This window comes from Musca autumnalis, unplaced genomic scaffold (assembly GCF_047663935.1).
Source record: "Musca autumnalis isolate F117 unplaced genomic scaffold, ASM4766393v1 scaffold_3, whole genome shotgun sequence".
Classification (NCBI taxonomy): domain Eukaryota; kingdom Metazoa; phylum Arthropoda; class Insecta; order Diptera; family Muscidae; genus Musca; species Musca autumnalis.
This window is the reverse complement of record NW_027411866.1, coordinates 30,423,774-30,441,825: the sequence shown is the minus strand read 5'-3', so window position 1 is coordinate 30,441,825 and position 18,052 is coordinate 30,423,774. Positions and strand designations below refer to the sequence as shown.

Sequence of the window (18,052 nt, the reverse complement as noted above, 5' to 3'; positions counted from 1 at the left end):
ATCACTATGTCGTTCAATGGACACCGGTAATTTCTTTGACAAAACTGCGTATACTTAATTTCACACGTTCGTTTTTGTGATGTTACTCATTCGTTTTTGAACGAGGTCAGTGATCCGGATCGTTCAATTAAACGACGAGATTGTCCAACTCTAAAAATGATAAAATCCCAGCAAAATGTTTGCCTCCAAAGAGGCAGTTAAATGATATGTACAAGTGATCTGGAAGTGGATCAAATTATGCATTTTCACTCATGATTTTTACAAGAGCGTGACTACTGAAAGAGGCACTCCATTGCACTGCATTTTAACTGACCAGTTGGCACTGCATTTTAACTGAGCCTCTGGCACTGCATTTTAACTGACCCTTTGGCACTGCATTTTAACTGACCCTTTGGCATTGCATTTTAACTAACCCTTTGGGGTAGAATAGGATGCAGTCCAAAGCACGTGTTTTTGTGCAAACCATTACAAAATATCCCAGAACAAATAAAATGCATTTATTATTTGTGGAGAACAAAAATATTAAGAACTTTATTACATTAACACAAATTATAAAAATTCTCCATTGAATTCAATCGCAAACATGCGTGTTTCCTCCACTCTTTATTTAATCCAAGCTGAATTGTTTATGCTTCATCTGCTATTTGGGTTTGATATTGTCTCCAACAGCACTCCAATGGGAAATTTTCTTCTCGTGAGTTACCGGAAAAATGTTCACAAATTAAATATTTTGTAGTTTGTATTAACAAATTTTTGGAAATTTTAACACGCTTATTTCTTTTTATAAAATGTATGCCGCTGCCTGTAGAGATGTATACACTGATTTATGAACGTGTAGGGATCTCTAACAACTGCTAATAAAATGTAGCGAACGGAGTGCCTTTTTCACGACTCCGTTTGGACTGCATCCGGATGCTGTTAAATTGTGAGGAATTGGAGTGCATTTTTCACGACTCAGTTGAACTGCATCCGGATGTTGTTAAAATGTGACAATTGGATGTGATTCTTTGGATTGCATCCAAATGCGGTTCAAATGTGAGGACTGGAGTGCCTTTTTCACGACTCCGTTTGAACTGCATCAAAACATGCCGTGAAAGAACTAGTCCGTATTGCACTACTTCCAATTTATTTTGCTGGGATATTATTCATGCTGGGTTTCCTTTAATCACCTGATTTGACTCAGTGTTACTGTCTCGACTTTTTTATGTTTTAGTCGCCCTCTATAGTTTGCTATAGGCGATCGAATAGTATTGGGATCATTTTGAGCAGTATACCCGAAACCACCAAAGACGTTTTGGGTTGGGTGCAATTTTTACTTCATATTTCCCGGTCCACACTAGCATGATTTCATAGAAAAAATTCATGAAATTAGGCGTTCTTAGATCGAGTTCCACATTAAAATAACTCGACCTAAGATAGCCTAATTTCATGAAATTTTTTCATTCAAATCACTCTAGTATGGATGAATAGTTAGTTTTTCTTTGAGTATTTTCTCATGAGAAACATGCAGCCTTATTACGGTTGGCGTAGTCGTATCAGTAAAAGAAGTAACCGATACCTTTATGAAGGTCGAAGGAGAATCTGCTAAAGTGGGTCTGGCGGTAAACGGCGAGAAAACCAAGTTGATGGTGTAGACGCGCAATGCGTCCATTGAGATCGGACCAACTGCCTCGGCATCGCCGTAAACACAACAAACGACATCAGTTGTAAAATAAAAAGAATTGTATTGGCTAACAGATGCTACTTTGGCTTAAGTAAGCAGTTTAAAAACAAAGCCACATCTCGTCAAACAAAAATAACGCTTTACAAAACACTAATACTACCCGTGCTGATGTATGGTTCCGAAGCCTGGGTACTTGCGCAAGCAGATAAGGCAGTGCTTGGTATGTTTGAGAGAAAAATTCTTCGAAAGATCTACGGACCAATCTGCGATGACGGTGAATATCGACGTCGTATGAACCACGAGCTGTATCTGCTATATAACGACACCAGGGGCCTAATTATGTGAGTCGATTCGATCGAGAAATTACTCGTGAATTTGTTTTCGACACGATAAAGAAACGGCATTATAAGTCTCGATCGAAAACGTTTAAGCATTGTTATCGATTTTTTCGACAGTAACCGGTAATCGAACTGTGAAAGCCTATCAGCCCTATTCTGAACGCATGGGAGTTGGGAATTTTTTCCCATTCCCACATTTTCGTATTCTGAACAAAATTTTGTGGGAGTTTTTTCCCATTTCCCATCTCCACTCATTCTGAATGAAGTTCGAATTGGGAATTTGTTCCCATGGGAAAAAAGTATACATTCTCTATCTTGAATTGTGGGAGAATTTTGAGTCTTTTTGTGGGAAAAATCTCCCCAACAAACAGTGTGGGAGTTTGAAAAAAAAATTCAAGAAATTTCATATTTTTATGAAATTTCATATTTTAAGACATCTACACGACAAAATTATTGCAAATATTTATAATCGCCATGTGTTTGCTTAATAAAAGCATACAAAATGTACTGTAAAATATGTCATTAGTAGACTTCGGATTTTGCATATTCTTATATGATACAAAAACCTGCAAGAATCTAACATGTTTTACACCGATAAAAAATTTTCCTTTATGTTATCGAACAAAACAAAAAAAGTAGTAAAAATTAGTAGATTTTTGCAGTTCTGGAACAGACCATATGTATTGAAATACGAGAAAAAGAGTCATGGTTGATTCTATTAACGCAGAACAGCAAGTAAAAACAAATCAATTTCAAAAGAATTTTTGGCAATAATTATTAAAATATATTGGAAAATAACCATAATATACAATCTTTACAACTTTTATTCATTTTCGTAATATAACTTTCGGGTTTTTTAAATCAGACGACCAACGTTCTATTGAAAACGTGTTAGTCTCCTCAACGACACGACAAAGATCACAGGCGTACATACATATATGCCAAATTATTGCAATGCTATTCCATTTTCCGAAATGCCTTTTCTTGAATAGGATCGTTATTTTTGAACGTAGAAGCTTGAATTTTTGGTTTTAGATTCAATCACAAACGTATTTTTTTATTATTATTATTTTTTTTTTTTTGAGATACGTCTTCGGATATTTATGGTGACGATATGTAATAACAAGCAAAAATATGTCATAATCGAGAAAAATATCCGAACTTATCTTTTTGAATTTTTTAAAAAAAAAGCAAAATACGAGTTCTGGCGATCATTAGGAATAAGTAAAACTAGCGATATACTCGTTAAACCCCTAACTAAAATTACTCGGTATCAACATACAATTTTTAAATTCGTTACAAACTTAAAAAGTTCCTATTACTTTTTACATAAAAATTCTGTTTGCCTACTAATTAAAAAATGCTTACACCAGTTCGCACAATCTGAAGAAAATGTGCTTATTAGAACAACATCACACATCGTTGACTCCATTCACTTAAAAAATCCATAAATCAATGCACGGTTGTTGAATTAAGTAAGTTGTGCTTTTGCTAATCTAATTCAAAAACCGCGAATTCAATGCAAATAGGCATTTTGTATTACAAAACAAAATTACAGCCCCCTAAAAGTATGCTATCATAATTTGGTGTAACTAATTTCGAATTTCGAAAATTCAATTCCCATGATTTGATGTTCCCACGTCGTTGAGAATATGGAAAACGTGGGAATGGGAAATTTCGCTCCCATGGGAAACAGTTCCCATGGGAATGTTCAGAATAGGGCTGTATATTTTCTTTAATTAACATAATTATAGGTAGATGCCGAAAAAGTATTTATTTTAAAACAAAAACGAAAAAAGCATTATTATGAATGAAAAAATGTAAATTTTTGTGAAAGTTTTTGAAAAATACTTTGAATAATAATTTCGGAATAAAGTTGTGGTAAGAAAATAAGAACAAATTGTGACATATTGCTAATGCATCTACCTTAATAAACGTACGGTTGTTTTGGCAGAATTATTAGAAACATTGGCGCAATTTTTATAAGAAATGAACATATAATAATAAAATGGATCCATCTGTGTTATTCTTGTTATCTTCTTCTGACGAAGAAGATGACAACATTAATTTAATTCGTAAACAAATTCGTTCACACAGTGAACCTTCATCTTTACCGTAAGCTGCGTGTTTTAAAGTATAAATCATAAATTGATCAATTTAAAATGTGTATTATATTTCTTCGCAGATTTCTACAAAGATTCAAGCTGACAAAAGAGGCTTTCCGTTATGTACTTTCTTGTTTGGAATTTTCGTGCCAAAGTTCAAAATCTGTCCCCCCAATTTTGCAGTTGGCAGCAACGTTGTCCCTTTTGGGAAGTGGCGGTTTCCAATATACTGTAGGGAATGATTTCCTTTTAGGTCTGTGTCAGAGTGTTACATCAAAAATTGTTAAACATGTTAAACAATATTGTATTCTTAATTGGGGGCCCCGCGGCATTTAATTTAGATGCAAGTTGCTCCCATAAACGATTTGAATATGCCCGAGCTTCTGGACAACTAAATTTTCCTTTGGCCAAAGATGGGTGTTGGGACATGAATTCTGCCATAATCGCTTTTTGTTTAAAATTTATTCTGTTCACTTTTGTAGTCCTAAAAAATAACAACTTCAATTTTGTTTTCATTGTTTTTCGCAGAAATACTTACATGTTCCTCTTATTTCCTTAAACGACTGCAAACACATATTTTCCTAAATTGAATACGAAAATTATTTTTGTTTCAGTTTTGCTATTATTTCTCAACACAATTTTTTATTCTTACTTTGTTCAGAAATCTTCACATTTATTAACTAATTTATCTGTTTTTTGCATAAACAAGCAAGATTCAATTTGCACATTACTTTTCTTGCATTTACTTTCCTTTTGCTTGTTTACGATTGGTAATGTAGCAACGAGAAATGTCTCGCAGAAAATTGATCGATAACTCGATAATTTTACTCGATACCGAATGTTATCATACCAACTATGGGTACTCTGTTCGAAAAAACTCGATATCGACTCACATAATTAGGCCCCAGTATAGATTAACGCATCGAGATGCGTTGGCTAGGCCATGTCATAAGAATGAGCGATGATGAACCTGCTAAAAAGGCGTATAAATTCGAGCCACATGGCGGTGCACGCAGAATTCATAATACCAGTCAGTCGTTTCGGCACGTCAATTTGCAATTTTGGATACTACTACTTACTTCCTTAGCTGGCCCATTACAGAACATTTGTTCCAAAAGCCGAACTAAGACAAGGGGGGTTACTCTCTATTGCGATGCGTAGGGAAATTAAATGCGTCCCTAATCCGTTTTCGTATGTCCTTTCGCAGCTATTTTTGTTCCTTTTTCCTTTCTGGCATCGCCGCAATCTGTAATACAAAAGCCTATGTCAAAATCGTGCGTTAATGCAAATATCTTGCGTTAACAAAATACCAAACGCAAACGCATCGCAATACAGAGTAACCCCCAAGATCTCCAATTATCTCTATTTATTGCTTCGCTTTTTGGAATACCGCGCCTTCTTTCACTTGTTTGCTCCGTGTTTGCGGTCCGTGTTTATACACCTTTTTATCGGGTTCATCATCGCTCATTCTTATGACATGGCCTAGCCAACGAAATCATTGCAACTCGATGCGTTTATCTGTACTGGTGTCGTTGTATAGTAGATACAGCTCGTGGTTCATACGACGTCGATATTCATCGTCAACGCAAATTGGTGCGTAGATCTTTCTAAGAATTTTTTTCTCAAACACCAAGCACTGCCTTATCTGCTTGCGCAAGTACCCAGACTTCTGAACCATACATCAGCACGGTTAGTATCAGTGTTTTGTAAAGCGTTATTTTTGTTTGACGAGATGTGGCTTTGTTTTTAAACTGCTTACTTAAGCCAAAGTAGCATCTGTTAGCCAATACAATTCTTGTTTTATTTCACAACTGATGTTATTTGTTGTGTTTACGGCGGTACCGATGTAGACGAAGTTTTTTACTGCCTCAATATTATAAGATACTGCTTTATAATCGACAAAAAGGTGAAATATGTCGATCTGCATCTCTTGGGTCTTCTCTAGGATTTGCCGCAGGGTAAATATCTGGTCAATGGTGGACTTGCGAGGTCTAAAGCCTCATTGGTATGGTCCAATTTTTTCTTTGACCATTGGCTTTAGTCGTTCGCACAATATCCCTGACACTATCCTGTAGGCAATCGGGAGTAGACTATAACTGGAACATAAAGTCTATCTCCTTTCTTAGAGACGGGACACAGGATGCTCAGATTCCAATCGTCGGGTACGCGTTCTTCCTGCCAGATGGTGCTAACTAGCTGATGCATACACCTTATCAGCCTGCCGCCCCCTTGCGCTCTTAAGTGTTGACCAAAATAAAACATTTCCAAATTTACCATTTATCATCAGGAAGCATGAAGTGTTTGTAACAAGGATTCCTTGTGACCAATTATATTTACTATTAATTTTTTTTTTCAATTTGTTTCAACTTCTAATTATTTGTCTCCCTCCCCTTTTTCCTGAATGCAAATGGTAGAGAGTATAATTTTTAATAATTGTATGAGTTGCACACTACATTTTATATCAATAATTGGAATCTAATCATAATTCAAACACAAATCACAACAACATACACTTAGTAATAATATCATATTTATTGGTTTGATAATGAACTGTTTAACAGATCATTCATGGAATTGGTATAATTCAAGATTATAGTATTTAAAGTTGACTTTACTTTCGAACTTTATTCGGTTGTACAGATGAACGATTGTTTTGTGAAATCTGACGACCGCCCGTTGATGTTGAACCTTGCCTGTTATTACTATTGTTTCTATTTCCCCCACGATTGTTTCCTTGTCCACCAATTCGAGTTTTACTCATTTCTGTACGGCTTCGAGCTTTAGCAAGTGCATCTTCCTTAACCATGTCAATTACCTCATCAGGAATGCGAAGGTACTTTATTGTACTGCCACGAATATAACACTCCGGCATTCGCCAAAAGCGGTCACCATCCTTCGATGTACAAATAACATCGCGCAAATTAATGTTCATCCATGAGTCGCAGCTTACTAAATGTCCATTATAAGTTTCACCATTTTTAAGCTCCACCAACATGGGATGACTTTGAGCAGTTTTTAATAGAGATAATGGGAGCATTTTTCAAGCAATTCGTCCAAAGCGTAAATATCAACAATAAAAAAGGTAGATGCCTCGGCGAAATGTTACAAGAAAAATTCATCATTCAATACAGATTGATGCATGGCACACAAGTCATATTTACAAAGGTAGATGCAACAGGTATGATGGCACAAATACCAAGGTAGATGCAACTTTTTTGTAATGTAAAATGTCAAAATTTGCAAACAAATCGAAAAAAATATAACAATTGGCCTCAGCATACGAATTTCGCTGCAAATTTATTTAACCAATCTGAACGCAGAATAAATGATTTATATGGTTTTTGTTTTGACATTTGAGTATTTGTTTTGATTTTGCATGGCGAATTCCCAGTCTATTTTGACATTCGATCAGCTGGGCTGACGCTTCTACCTTTGTAATTGTGCCTTAGATTGATGGTTTTCTTAACAGGTTTACCGATTTTTGTCGGTAACTCAAAAAAGGAGTTATGGCCCCGGCACATACGGTCCGTTGTGCGTCGCGTCACGCGTTAGAAACAACAACCACGTGAAAAAAGTGTAAGTTATGCCAAGTTTTAGGTTGATGTTTTCATGTGGTTGTTGTAAAGCGCTCGGCACATACGGTCCGTTTAGTGACACGTTGGGACATGCCTTGTCCCAAAAAAGTTAAATTATGTTTAACTTTAATGCGTCAGCCATGTTGTTGTTTTTCAAAAAACTTGGCATCACTTACACATTTTTCATGTGGTTGTTGTAGCGTGACGCTCAACGCACCGTATGTGCCGAGCGCTTAACGGGACGCTCAACGCGCAATATGTGCAGAGGCCTTAATGGGCCAAATACATACGGTCCGTTGTGCGACGTGTTGCGCGTTGAAAACAACAACCACATGAAAACTGCACTAATGCTTGGTTTACATTAACGAAATCCACTCGATTTCAACTGTCAAATTCATAGGTTAAACGTCAAATGAAATCCAATGGATTTCAGATGAGATTTCATTTGACGTTTGAGCTATGGAATTGACAGTTGAAATCGAGTGGATTTCGTAAATGTAAACTTAGCATAAGACAGAAATGTTGAATATTTGTGGGGGAGGTACCCTTAGGGAGGACCGATATGGCGTTCAATTTTTTTTCGAACATTTTTAAACTTTTGTGGGGGAGGTACCTGAAGGAGTGGACCGATATGCCCCATCTTAGAAATTAAACTAATGGACTTGGACGGACATTGCTTAATCGACTCCAAATTGTCTGAAACACATTTCGTCCACACATACTTGGGGTCTAAAACCATTGTTTCGATGAGGCACATTTTGCCTGTATGAAAGTGTATATACCCTCGTTAGCATAAATGCTGAGGGTATAAAAAGTTTGTATTTTTAACGACTTTTCATCCAACGTTTGAGTAAAGTTTTGTGCCAATTCTAGTAAAAGAATAAAAGACAAAGTAAAAGTCAATTATTCTTCTACCATTCTATTAAGAAGTCTCGCCTGGTTTAAACGGAAAACACATCCAACGTTTGAGTAAAGTTTTGTGTCAATTCTAGTAAAAGAATAAAAGACAAAGTAAAAGTCAATTATTCTTCTACCAGAAATGACACAAAACTTCACTCAAAAGTTTGATGTGTTTTCAGCTTTATTCTTTAACATGGCACAATTACCATGTAGATGTATCAGCCAAAAACTACAACAAAAACCAGTTCAGTACTGTGAAATGTCAAAAATATTTTCCAAAAATAAAGCGATTCACACAACTTTTGCGGGTATTAATAAACGCATTATTACAAAAATCCATCAAAACTTCACCATTTTTCTTTTATATTTTTGTTTTTTTTTTTTTTAATTTTGTGTGTTTTAATTACAACAACTTTTTTGACATCTCGCAGTACATCAGCTGGTACCTTTATTATTGTGCCATGTTCTTTAATCAGAAGCAAGCAAGGCAAGCTGACGGGGCTTCTTATGTACCATGGCTCAGTTACCCGGGTAGTGGTATCGTAAAATTTTGAACATGTTATGTCAAAATGTTCTTTATGTTGTTGGGGAAATTACAACAAAAAATATTTTTTATAAAGGGATTTGACATTTCATATTCGATCAGCTGGTGTGATACCACTACCTTGGTAATTGTGCCATGTTATGTACCTAGGCCTAATGAAATTCACCCTGCGCATGACACACATGACAGGACAGTTGAGTACATGTATTGATTGTTAAAAACCCAAAACATGCCTGTGTGACGTAGGCGTCCAGACAACTGCAAAAACTGTTGTAATATTTTTGTTTTCCGTTCACTTATTTTGTTTTTGTTTACGTTCTTTTGTTTTGAACACATTTCAATTATTAGGCCTGTTCGATAACTTCGAATGTAAAAAGTATTTGTAAGTTCTTGCAAGTACTTGCAACTACTTCTCATTTTTCTAAAATTGAACAAGTATGTTATCGAACAGCATTTTGTAAAAGTTTGTACAAATTATGCCCGTAATTTCTACACGTAGTTATCTATGAGTTCATAGATATCCCCCGTGTAAGCAAAATTTCATAATTTCAATCCATAGGTAACGTTACCGGGTCGAAAGCGGTCGTGTTAGTCGAAGGTCACACTAGAGTGGTTTTCGTGAAACTTTTAGGTATTTATAGATCGAGTTCCCCACTACAGCAACTTTATGATATCACTCTACTGTGAAACTCGACCTAGGAACCCTTGTTTTCATGAAATTGTTTCAATGAAACTCTCTAGTGTGACCATCGACTTACTTACACCAAGGATTTTGCCTGGTTGATCGTTGCCAATGTGTTAAAAATTGTAAAACACTTATATGTGGCAATGTTTTTACGAAATTATGAATGAAAATCACAAATGTTACCACATGTTTTCAAAATTTACACGCCTCGGTAAATGGCACGTAGAAATTACCAAACCCGTAGGTAAAGATAACTAATAGGTAGCTACCTACCCGGTTACCAAGGGCTAGAAATTACGGGCATTATTACAAAGTTTTGGGTTATCGAACAGACCTATTATCTCATACATTTTTACAAAAAATGTCAAAAATTGTCTGTCTTTGAAAAAATTATGGACAGCTGGAAGACAGCCGACAAATGTATGTACGTGTTAGTAAATCAGAGTTGTATTTGAAGAAAAACTGTAAACGCCTAGTAAGGTGAAAAAATTGTGCGAATCGCTTTATTTTTGGAAAATATTTATTGAATTTCACAGTAGTTGTTCGCTGATGCATCTAGCTTGGTAAATATGCCTTGCAACAAACACATGAAAAAAGTTTAAGTGATGCCAAGTATTCCATTGAAGTTTTCATGCGGCTGTCTTTCGAGATTCTGAGCCAAACGCTGTCCACTCCAGCTCCAGAAGATTCAGATTGCTTTATTTTTTTCAATTCCCTTCTGTACGATGAGCGGATTACGTTTATTTTCTTCTTGACGTCGTCAATAGAACAATCCTTTTTGTATTTCTTCATAATACTATGTTTACATTTACGAAATCCACTCGATTTCAACTGTCAATTCCTTTGCGTATACGTCAAATGAAAACTCATCTGAAACCGATTCGATTTCATTTGACGTTTGGGCAATGGAATTGACAGTTGAAATCGAGTGGATTTCGTAAATGTAAACATAGTATAACATTTAGTAGTTCTCCATATGCTTTTGTTTTAATGTCGCGCATCATATATTCTGGACTGGTTATGTCCCAGAGGCATCTTTGCATTTCGTAGCAACATAAAAATTCCTTTAAAAATTCATTTTCGTTTTTCATGTTTGTCGTTTTGTTTGCAATTTTTTGCTTGGCCGATATTAAAATGAAGGAAAAGATTTTTGTCTGCTATTTTTATCTCATACTAGGCGTTTACACCAGACAGTTTGTCTTCAAATACAACTCTGATTTACTAACACATGCATACATTTGTTGTTTGTCTCTCAGCTGTCCATCAGTTTTTCACAGACAGCCGGGTTGACAAATTTTCGACATTTTTGTGAAAAAGAAGTGAGATGATAATTCAAATGTGCTGAAAACAAAAGAATATGTACAAAACAAAATATATGAACGGAAAACAAAAAGAAATCGGTGATTTTCATTCATAATTTTACAACTGTTTTCGCAGTTGTCTGGACGCCTACGCCACACAGGCAAGTTGTGGGATTTTGACAATCAATACATGAAGTCAACTGTCCTGTCATTTGTAAACGCAGGGTTATTTGCAATAATAATCAATCAAATTAATAAAAACACACGACTTTTTTTTAATTTTATTTGATATTTACTCTGCTAGTTTATTCCTAGACTGACGATGTTTCGTTCACACGGTCAAACAAACAAACAACCAACAGCTGACTGTCCAACATCCACAAAAAATTTTGTGGTTGCCTGATGACTGACAAAAATGAACGACCACACTGGCAAGCAACCGATTATTTGAGCAAAGCTGTCAGTCAAAACTGATCGTCTGAACCCCACTTAAGCGCTCGGCACATACGGTGCGTTGAGCGTTGCGGTACAACAACCACATGAAAAAAGTGTAAGTGAAGCCAAATTTTTTGAAAAACAACAATATGGCTGACGCATTAAAGTTAAACATAATTTAACTGTTTTGGGACAACGCGTGTCCTAACGTGTCACTAAACGGACCGTATGTGCCGAGGGCTTTAACGCATGACCTTAAAGCTGTAAACACATCCAACGTCATATATTATTTTGTGCATCGCTGGTATACTTTGTTAGACTATATTTACATTTACGAAATCCACTCGATTTCAACTGTCAACTCCTTTGCGTATACGCAAATGAAAACTCATGTGAAATCGAGTGGATTTCACTTGAAGTTTGAGCAATGGAATTGACAGTTGATATCGAGTGGATTTCGTAAATGTAAACATAAGCTTCGTTCCAGAACTAAACAGTTTTTACACATTCAACACATTTTGAACATTTTTCCCCGAAATGCGTTCCCGTACACCAAAAAAGTTGCAAAATGTTCACTTCTCTTTGAACAAAAATGGCGCTGAATGGCTCTCCCTTTAGAAACTTTTTACACGACAAATTTAAGCGAGCAAAAATGTGCAACATGTTTGCCGGCTTCCGATAGGCTGACACGCCGACTTTGACATTTGTTCCACTTTTTTGACGTTTCTGCCATTTTTCCGTTCCCGTACATTTTGGAAAAATGTGTGCGTTGAACTCATTTTTGACGGTTTTCTCTTTTGCACATTTTTCCATTAAAAAAGTACTCGAACGGAGCTATAGTGTTAAGGCCTGCGTACATAAGCTGCTTTGCCTGATTGCCTTGCTTTGCTGCTTCAATAAAAAATAAAAGAACAAAGAAGGCCGACCCAATTTCCAACTGATGGCAACCCAGTTCAAAATTTCGTCTTTATTCTATTATTTTTATTACGTCAGAAATGAAGCAGGTAAGCAAGGCAATCAGGCAAAGCAGCTTATGTACGCAGGCCTTTATTGTTGTTTATAAGCATGGTACATATACACAGGTAGCCGCATCGGCAATTGTTGGCAACATAAGATGTCAAAATTTGACATCAATTCAATGCAATTGACACATTATGTTACCATCAGCTGACATGATATTATTGTACCATGTTTATAAGTACATTGGTCGATGGTCAGACTAGCAAGGTTTTTTGAAACCAATTTCGTTAAAGTTTATTTTCAAGTTTCGTTAGTGTCCACACACGCTAACATGAAATTTAAGATTTTTGCGTGTCCTCTTTATCATACCAATAAAAACAAAACAAACATAAATAAACTAAAAACCAACACAGAATAATCAACATTAATAATTAATTGCTCTGTTCCTTTACGTGCCTGAGGTTACCATTTCTTACCATTTTTAACCTGTAAAGTGTTCCCTTACTTTTAATAGCATACAATTTATATGATAGCAGTTTGCCACTTTTACCATTTTCTGCCACTGTTACCATTTTTAAAAGTAAAGGAACAGACCAAATATTAATAGTTAAATTTTTACTGTTTCATTAATTAAATGTTTTTATTAAATCTTTTTATGCTTGTTTTGTTGTTAACGTTTTCTTGAGAAAATAAAAATGAAAGAAAATGGAAGAAAAAACTTGCAACGAATGACAAGAAGAGGCAACACAACAAACACAGAAAACCATGTACATGGCTTTCACTACTTCATACCCCTCGCCTATAAACTTGACGTCTGACCATCGACTTGCCAAACTTAACACAATATTAGGTCTGTTCGATAACTTCGCAAGTAATAAGTACTTACAAGTTCTTGTAACTACTTGCAAGTACTTCTCAGTTCTCTTTTATTGAACAAGTTTGCTATCGAACAGCATTTTGTAAAAGTTTGTACAAATTTGTAAAAACTTTTGAGTTATCGTACAGACCCACTGCCAACCAAATGAATTATATGTATATGTTAGCAGTTTATAATCAAACCACTAATTTCGAGCTAATTTCCACACCTATTGTTTTGTTTTAAAACATTTATAATTCATAATAATCTTTTTCCCTTTTTTCTCATTTTTATAGATACAAATAATCATTCTAAATTTTCGAAACATAAGTATTGTTAATCACTTCTATGTTCTGGAAAGCTGTAACGAGCCTTTAAAAGTAAATCTAGACGATGGGTCACTACCATTTACTTTCGAAATTACACAAAAAAACAACATCATCCTCATCAAGAACTACTGTGGGAAATTCCGATGAAAGGACGGGTCATGGTTTTTTTTAATTTTATTTATTATATAAATCCGAAAATCCTTTACAACTTCCATTTAATGTCATCGAAACAGCGGATATTTTTATGCCGTTGGGTTGATTCGGTCTTTGAACACATCCGTTGCACCACCTTCAGTTGCAGGTGGTTATAAATCATAAAAACATTGTTAGCTTAAGATTATAATATAGATTTTATCTGATTTACCCGGAATAAGAAAATCAAATCAATAAAATACATATGTAGTTATTTCCTTGTAACAGATACCCAATTAAACCTTATAAGAAAAATCCAATTTTAATTAACAAAAATTCAAGTTCATAAATATATTACATATAACATCAGCAGCATTTACAGTAGAGTTTATTATCAAGATAAACATCTTTACCTGGATATATGTATGTGTTTGACGTAAAATGCACGTCTAATAAATCAAGACAAAGGGATAATCATGATAATGAACGCCAATGTAAACGTACTCTTTAAGGGCCTGCTCCACTATGTCGAAAGAAAAACATCTAAACTTTGGTTTTCATGGCAACATTGACACTGTGTTTAAATCATACACGAGTTTAGTTGTTTTTCTTTCGTTCGACATAAGGTGAGTCTTTTTACGTGATAATTTGTAATAATTATTACGAAATGTTACTAAGTGCTGTCTTTTTACATAAAAGTTCAGTAAAAGAGAGCGAAGTGAGAGAACAATTTTGACAGTTGTTTGCTGAGAAATTGCTAAAAGTTACTGAAAGAATTTTTCCCAGTAACATTTAGCAAGTTCGATCAGCTGTTTTTTAATCATCTGCAAATGGTCAGCTGCTCAATGTTTATCTTATTTTTGTGGAAAAATACTATAAATATTACAATTTAGCTATATTTATTGATTATTAATATATTAATTATTTTTTATTTATTTTCCTTAAAATTGAAGAACTTTTTCATTGCTTTGGAGTTAGTTTTTCCTTTATGCATTGGCGCCAATGTTTTTGTTTCGGTCATCAATTGTTATCTTGTTATCTTGCTAAAGTTTACCAAATGCTGTCTTTTTTACTTTTTTCTCTATTTTCGTATCAAAGTGTAAAATCTCTCTTAGGGGTACTTTACACGGTATGTTTTTTACATATGAGTTGTCACTTCTGCCATACAAAATGTATATGCAAAGTGACAACTCATATGTAAAAAACATATCGTGTAAAGTACTTATTACTAGGCGTTTACACAAGACAGTCTAGTCTGTCTGCAAATACAACTCTGATTTACTAACACATCTGTTCCAGAACTGCAAGAATCTACTAATTTTTACTATTTTTTCCGATAACATAAAGGAAAAATGTTATCGTAGTAAAAAATAGTAGCTTCTTGCAGGTTCTGTAACAGAGCATAAATTTACAATGGAAAACAAAGACATAGGCTCTATTCCAGAACCAGCAAGAATCTACTAGTTTTTACTACGATAAAAATTTGTCCTTTATGTTATCGGAAAAAACAGCACAAATTAGTAGATTCTTGCAGTTATGGAACAGACCAATACATATATGGTTTGTTCCTTTACTCTAAAGCCACACGCTGAAACTTTCCCATTATTTTGGCGTTTATAGATCGAGTTTCATACTAAAGTGATTTTATGAAATTAATGTATTGGGGAACTCGACCTAAGAACGCCAAAATAATAGGAAAGTTTCGTATTAAAGTTTCAGCGTGTAGCTTTAGAGTTACTTTTGAAAATGGTGAAATCGGCAAAAGTAGTAAACTGCTCCCATAGTGGTAAATTGTCTGCAGTAAACGAACCCTTTTCGAGTAAAAAGTGGTAAAAATTTAAGATTCTTGAACGTAAAGGAACAGAGCTATAAGAAGATTTGTTCGTATTTAACCGAATTTAGCGATCCAATTGACATGGAATTCTTCTGGAATAGATACTTGAATCCATAAATTTCGTTTCTGATAACATTACATGAAATTTTCCTCCTTGTTTGCGATTTTAAATTTCTTATGCATTGTTTCTTAAACATTTTTTTGTTGCATGCGTACTTGACGACTATGGCAACACGATACTTGACGTCTCTAATGGTCATCTAAACTTATCTGTTTTAAATTAACAATTGTTCAAAGTTTCATAAATTGTTTATGCACAATAACGAAAAAAGACATAGGAATCCAAAACAACACATCTTTTTCAAATAGCAACAAAAGGTGAAGGCCAAGCTAATAAAACCACTAATTAATTTTAATTAAATTTATAAAAAAATTGTAATTTATTTATAAACAAATTAAAACTAAATCGATTAAAAAATACAAATTTCCAGAGAGGGAAATATATACATACCTACATATAATTTAATTATTCCAACAGAATTCCTAATAACTAATTAATAAATTCGAAGAAAAAAATGCAAACATATGGTCTGTTCCAGTACTGCAAGAATCTACTATTTTTCCGATAACATAAAGGAAAAATGTTATCGTAGTAAGAAATAATAGCTTCTTGCAGGTTCTGGAACAGAGCAATAAATAATTGCTCTGTTCCAGAATCTGCAATAACCTACTATTTTTTACTACGATAACATTTTTTCCTTTATGTTATTGAACAAAATAGTAAAAATTAGTAGATTCTTGCAGTACCGGAACAGACCAAATATATTAATAAAATGTATTGATTACAAAAAAATTGTTAATTTTCTTTTAATTCTGCAAGGTAAAGAAACCCAGCAAAAAATTTTGGAAGTTGTGCAATTGGAGTTATGATTTCACAACATCTTTCGATGTAGTCCAACAGAGTTATGAAAAATGCACTCCGATCGATACATTTTATAAGCAGTTGCTGTAGAGATCCCTACAGAAAAAATCAGTTGGTTGATCCCTACACATTTCTTCAGAAGATAAGCAAGAGTGTCCCAGCAAAAAAGTTTGCAAGTAGTGCAATGCAGAGTTATGATTTCAATACATCTTTCGATACAGTCCACACGGAGTTATGAAAAATGCACTCCGCTCGATACATTTTAGTAGCACTCGCAAAGATCCCTAGCCAAGCAAGCAAATTTTTTGATCCCTACAGTCGCAGTCTTATTTCTGAACACAAGAAAGAGTGTATAAAATTATAAGAATTTGTTAAAAAAAATAATAAAGAAATACAAACTAAACTCGGTAGTCACACGCGCAAAATTTGCGGTGAAACTTTCCCATTATTTTGGCGTTCACAGATTGAGTTCCATAGTAAAGTAATTTTATGAAAATGCTGTTTGGGGAACTCGATCTATGAACGCCAAAATAATGGGAAAGTTTCGTCGCAAATTTTGCGCGTGTGACTACTGAGATACTTATATTTTTCATCAAAAGTCGAAAATTACAAAAAAGTCGATTTTTCTGAATTGCTTGAGTTCTACAGCGCATGGTATAAGTAAAGAGGTAGATTTAAATGAAAAAAATCTATAGAACCCTTGTTTTTCTTGAATTCTTAAAACTTCAAAATAAAAGCAACAAGTGGGTTTGTTTACAATGCATTTTTGAGCATTTTATAAAAAACGCGAAAAATGAATGAAGCGTTAAGTTTTCTCCACATAATCGAGTTGTGAATATGATAAACTGATTGTTTCCATGCAAATCTCAACAATTTCTTCCATACAAATGGTCTAAAAACAATTTTAAAAATCATTGAATTCGATTGTTTTTAAAGGGTGTTCTACACGGTATGTTTTTTAGATATTTGTTTGTGCATACCAACTGTCACTTTTTACAAATCTGAATTTTGTACACATGGTGTGAACCATACAGAAATTTCAATGCATCAAAGTGTTATGTGCATACATATGTATTTTTTTCGAATAGAACGCGCTCTATTCTCGTCTGTACAACCAAAGGTAAACAGCTGTTTTGTTTGTACGCGATATAAATAAAAGCTCTGTTCCTTTACGTGCAAGAATCTTCAAGTTTTACCACTTTTTACTCGAAAAGCGTTCCTTTACTTCTGACACCATACTATTCATATGAGAGCAGTTTACAACTTTTACTATTTTTGCCGGTTTTACCACTTTTAAAAGTAAAGGAACAGACCAAAAGAAAGCAACTGAAAACGAATGAAAAATAAAATGTTGCCGTGCAGAAGGAATTACATATGGGCGAAAAAAAGTGACAGTTGTTATGTGTGAATATGTAAAAAACATACCGTGTAGATACCCCATAAAATTGTTTGGCATCCCAGCGAAAAGTTTGC

General features: G+C 34.5%; 1 protein-coding gene and 1 long non-coding RNA gene across 2 annotated transcripts; both read right to left on the bottom strand.

Moving 5' to 3' along the window:
- Positions 1 to 4,371: 4,371 nt before the first annotated feature.
- LOC141397976 (uncharacterized) lies at positions 4,372 to 4,709 on the bottom strand. Its single transcript, XR_012411578.1, has 2 exons — positions 4,645 to 4,709; positions 4,372 to 4,590 (listed from the first exon to the last, which is right to left on the bottom strand). It is a non-coding gene; the product is annotated as an uncharacterized lncRNA (long non-coding RNA).
- Positions 4,710 to 6,619: 1,910 nt separating this feature from the next.
- LOC141397973 (U6 snRNA-associated Sm-like protein LSm4) lies at positions 6,620 to 7,202 on the bottom strand. Its single transcript, XM_073975015.1, has one exon. The coding sequence runs from the start codon at positions 7,141 to 7,143 to the stop codon at positions 6,718 to 6,720; it is 426 nt and encodes a 141-aa protein (XP_073831116.1). The 5' UTR covers positions 7,144 to 7,202; the 3' UTR covers positions 6,620 to 6,717.
- Between the last annotated feature and the right edge of the window lie 10,850 nt (positions 7,203 to 18,052).

What these genes read in the sequence shown, in the direction of transcription:
- LOC141397973 (XM_073975015.1), bottom strand. Translation starts at nt 7,143, where the DNA reads ATGCTCCCATTATCTCTATTAAAAACTGCTCAAAGTCATCCCATGTTG.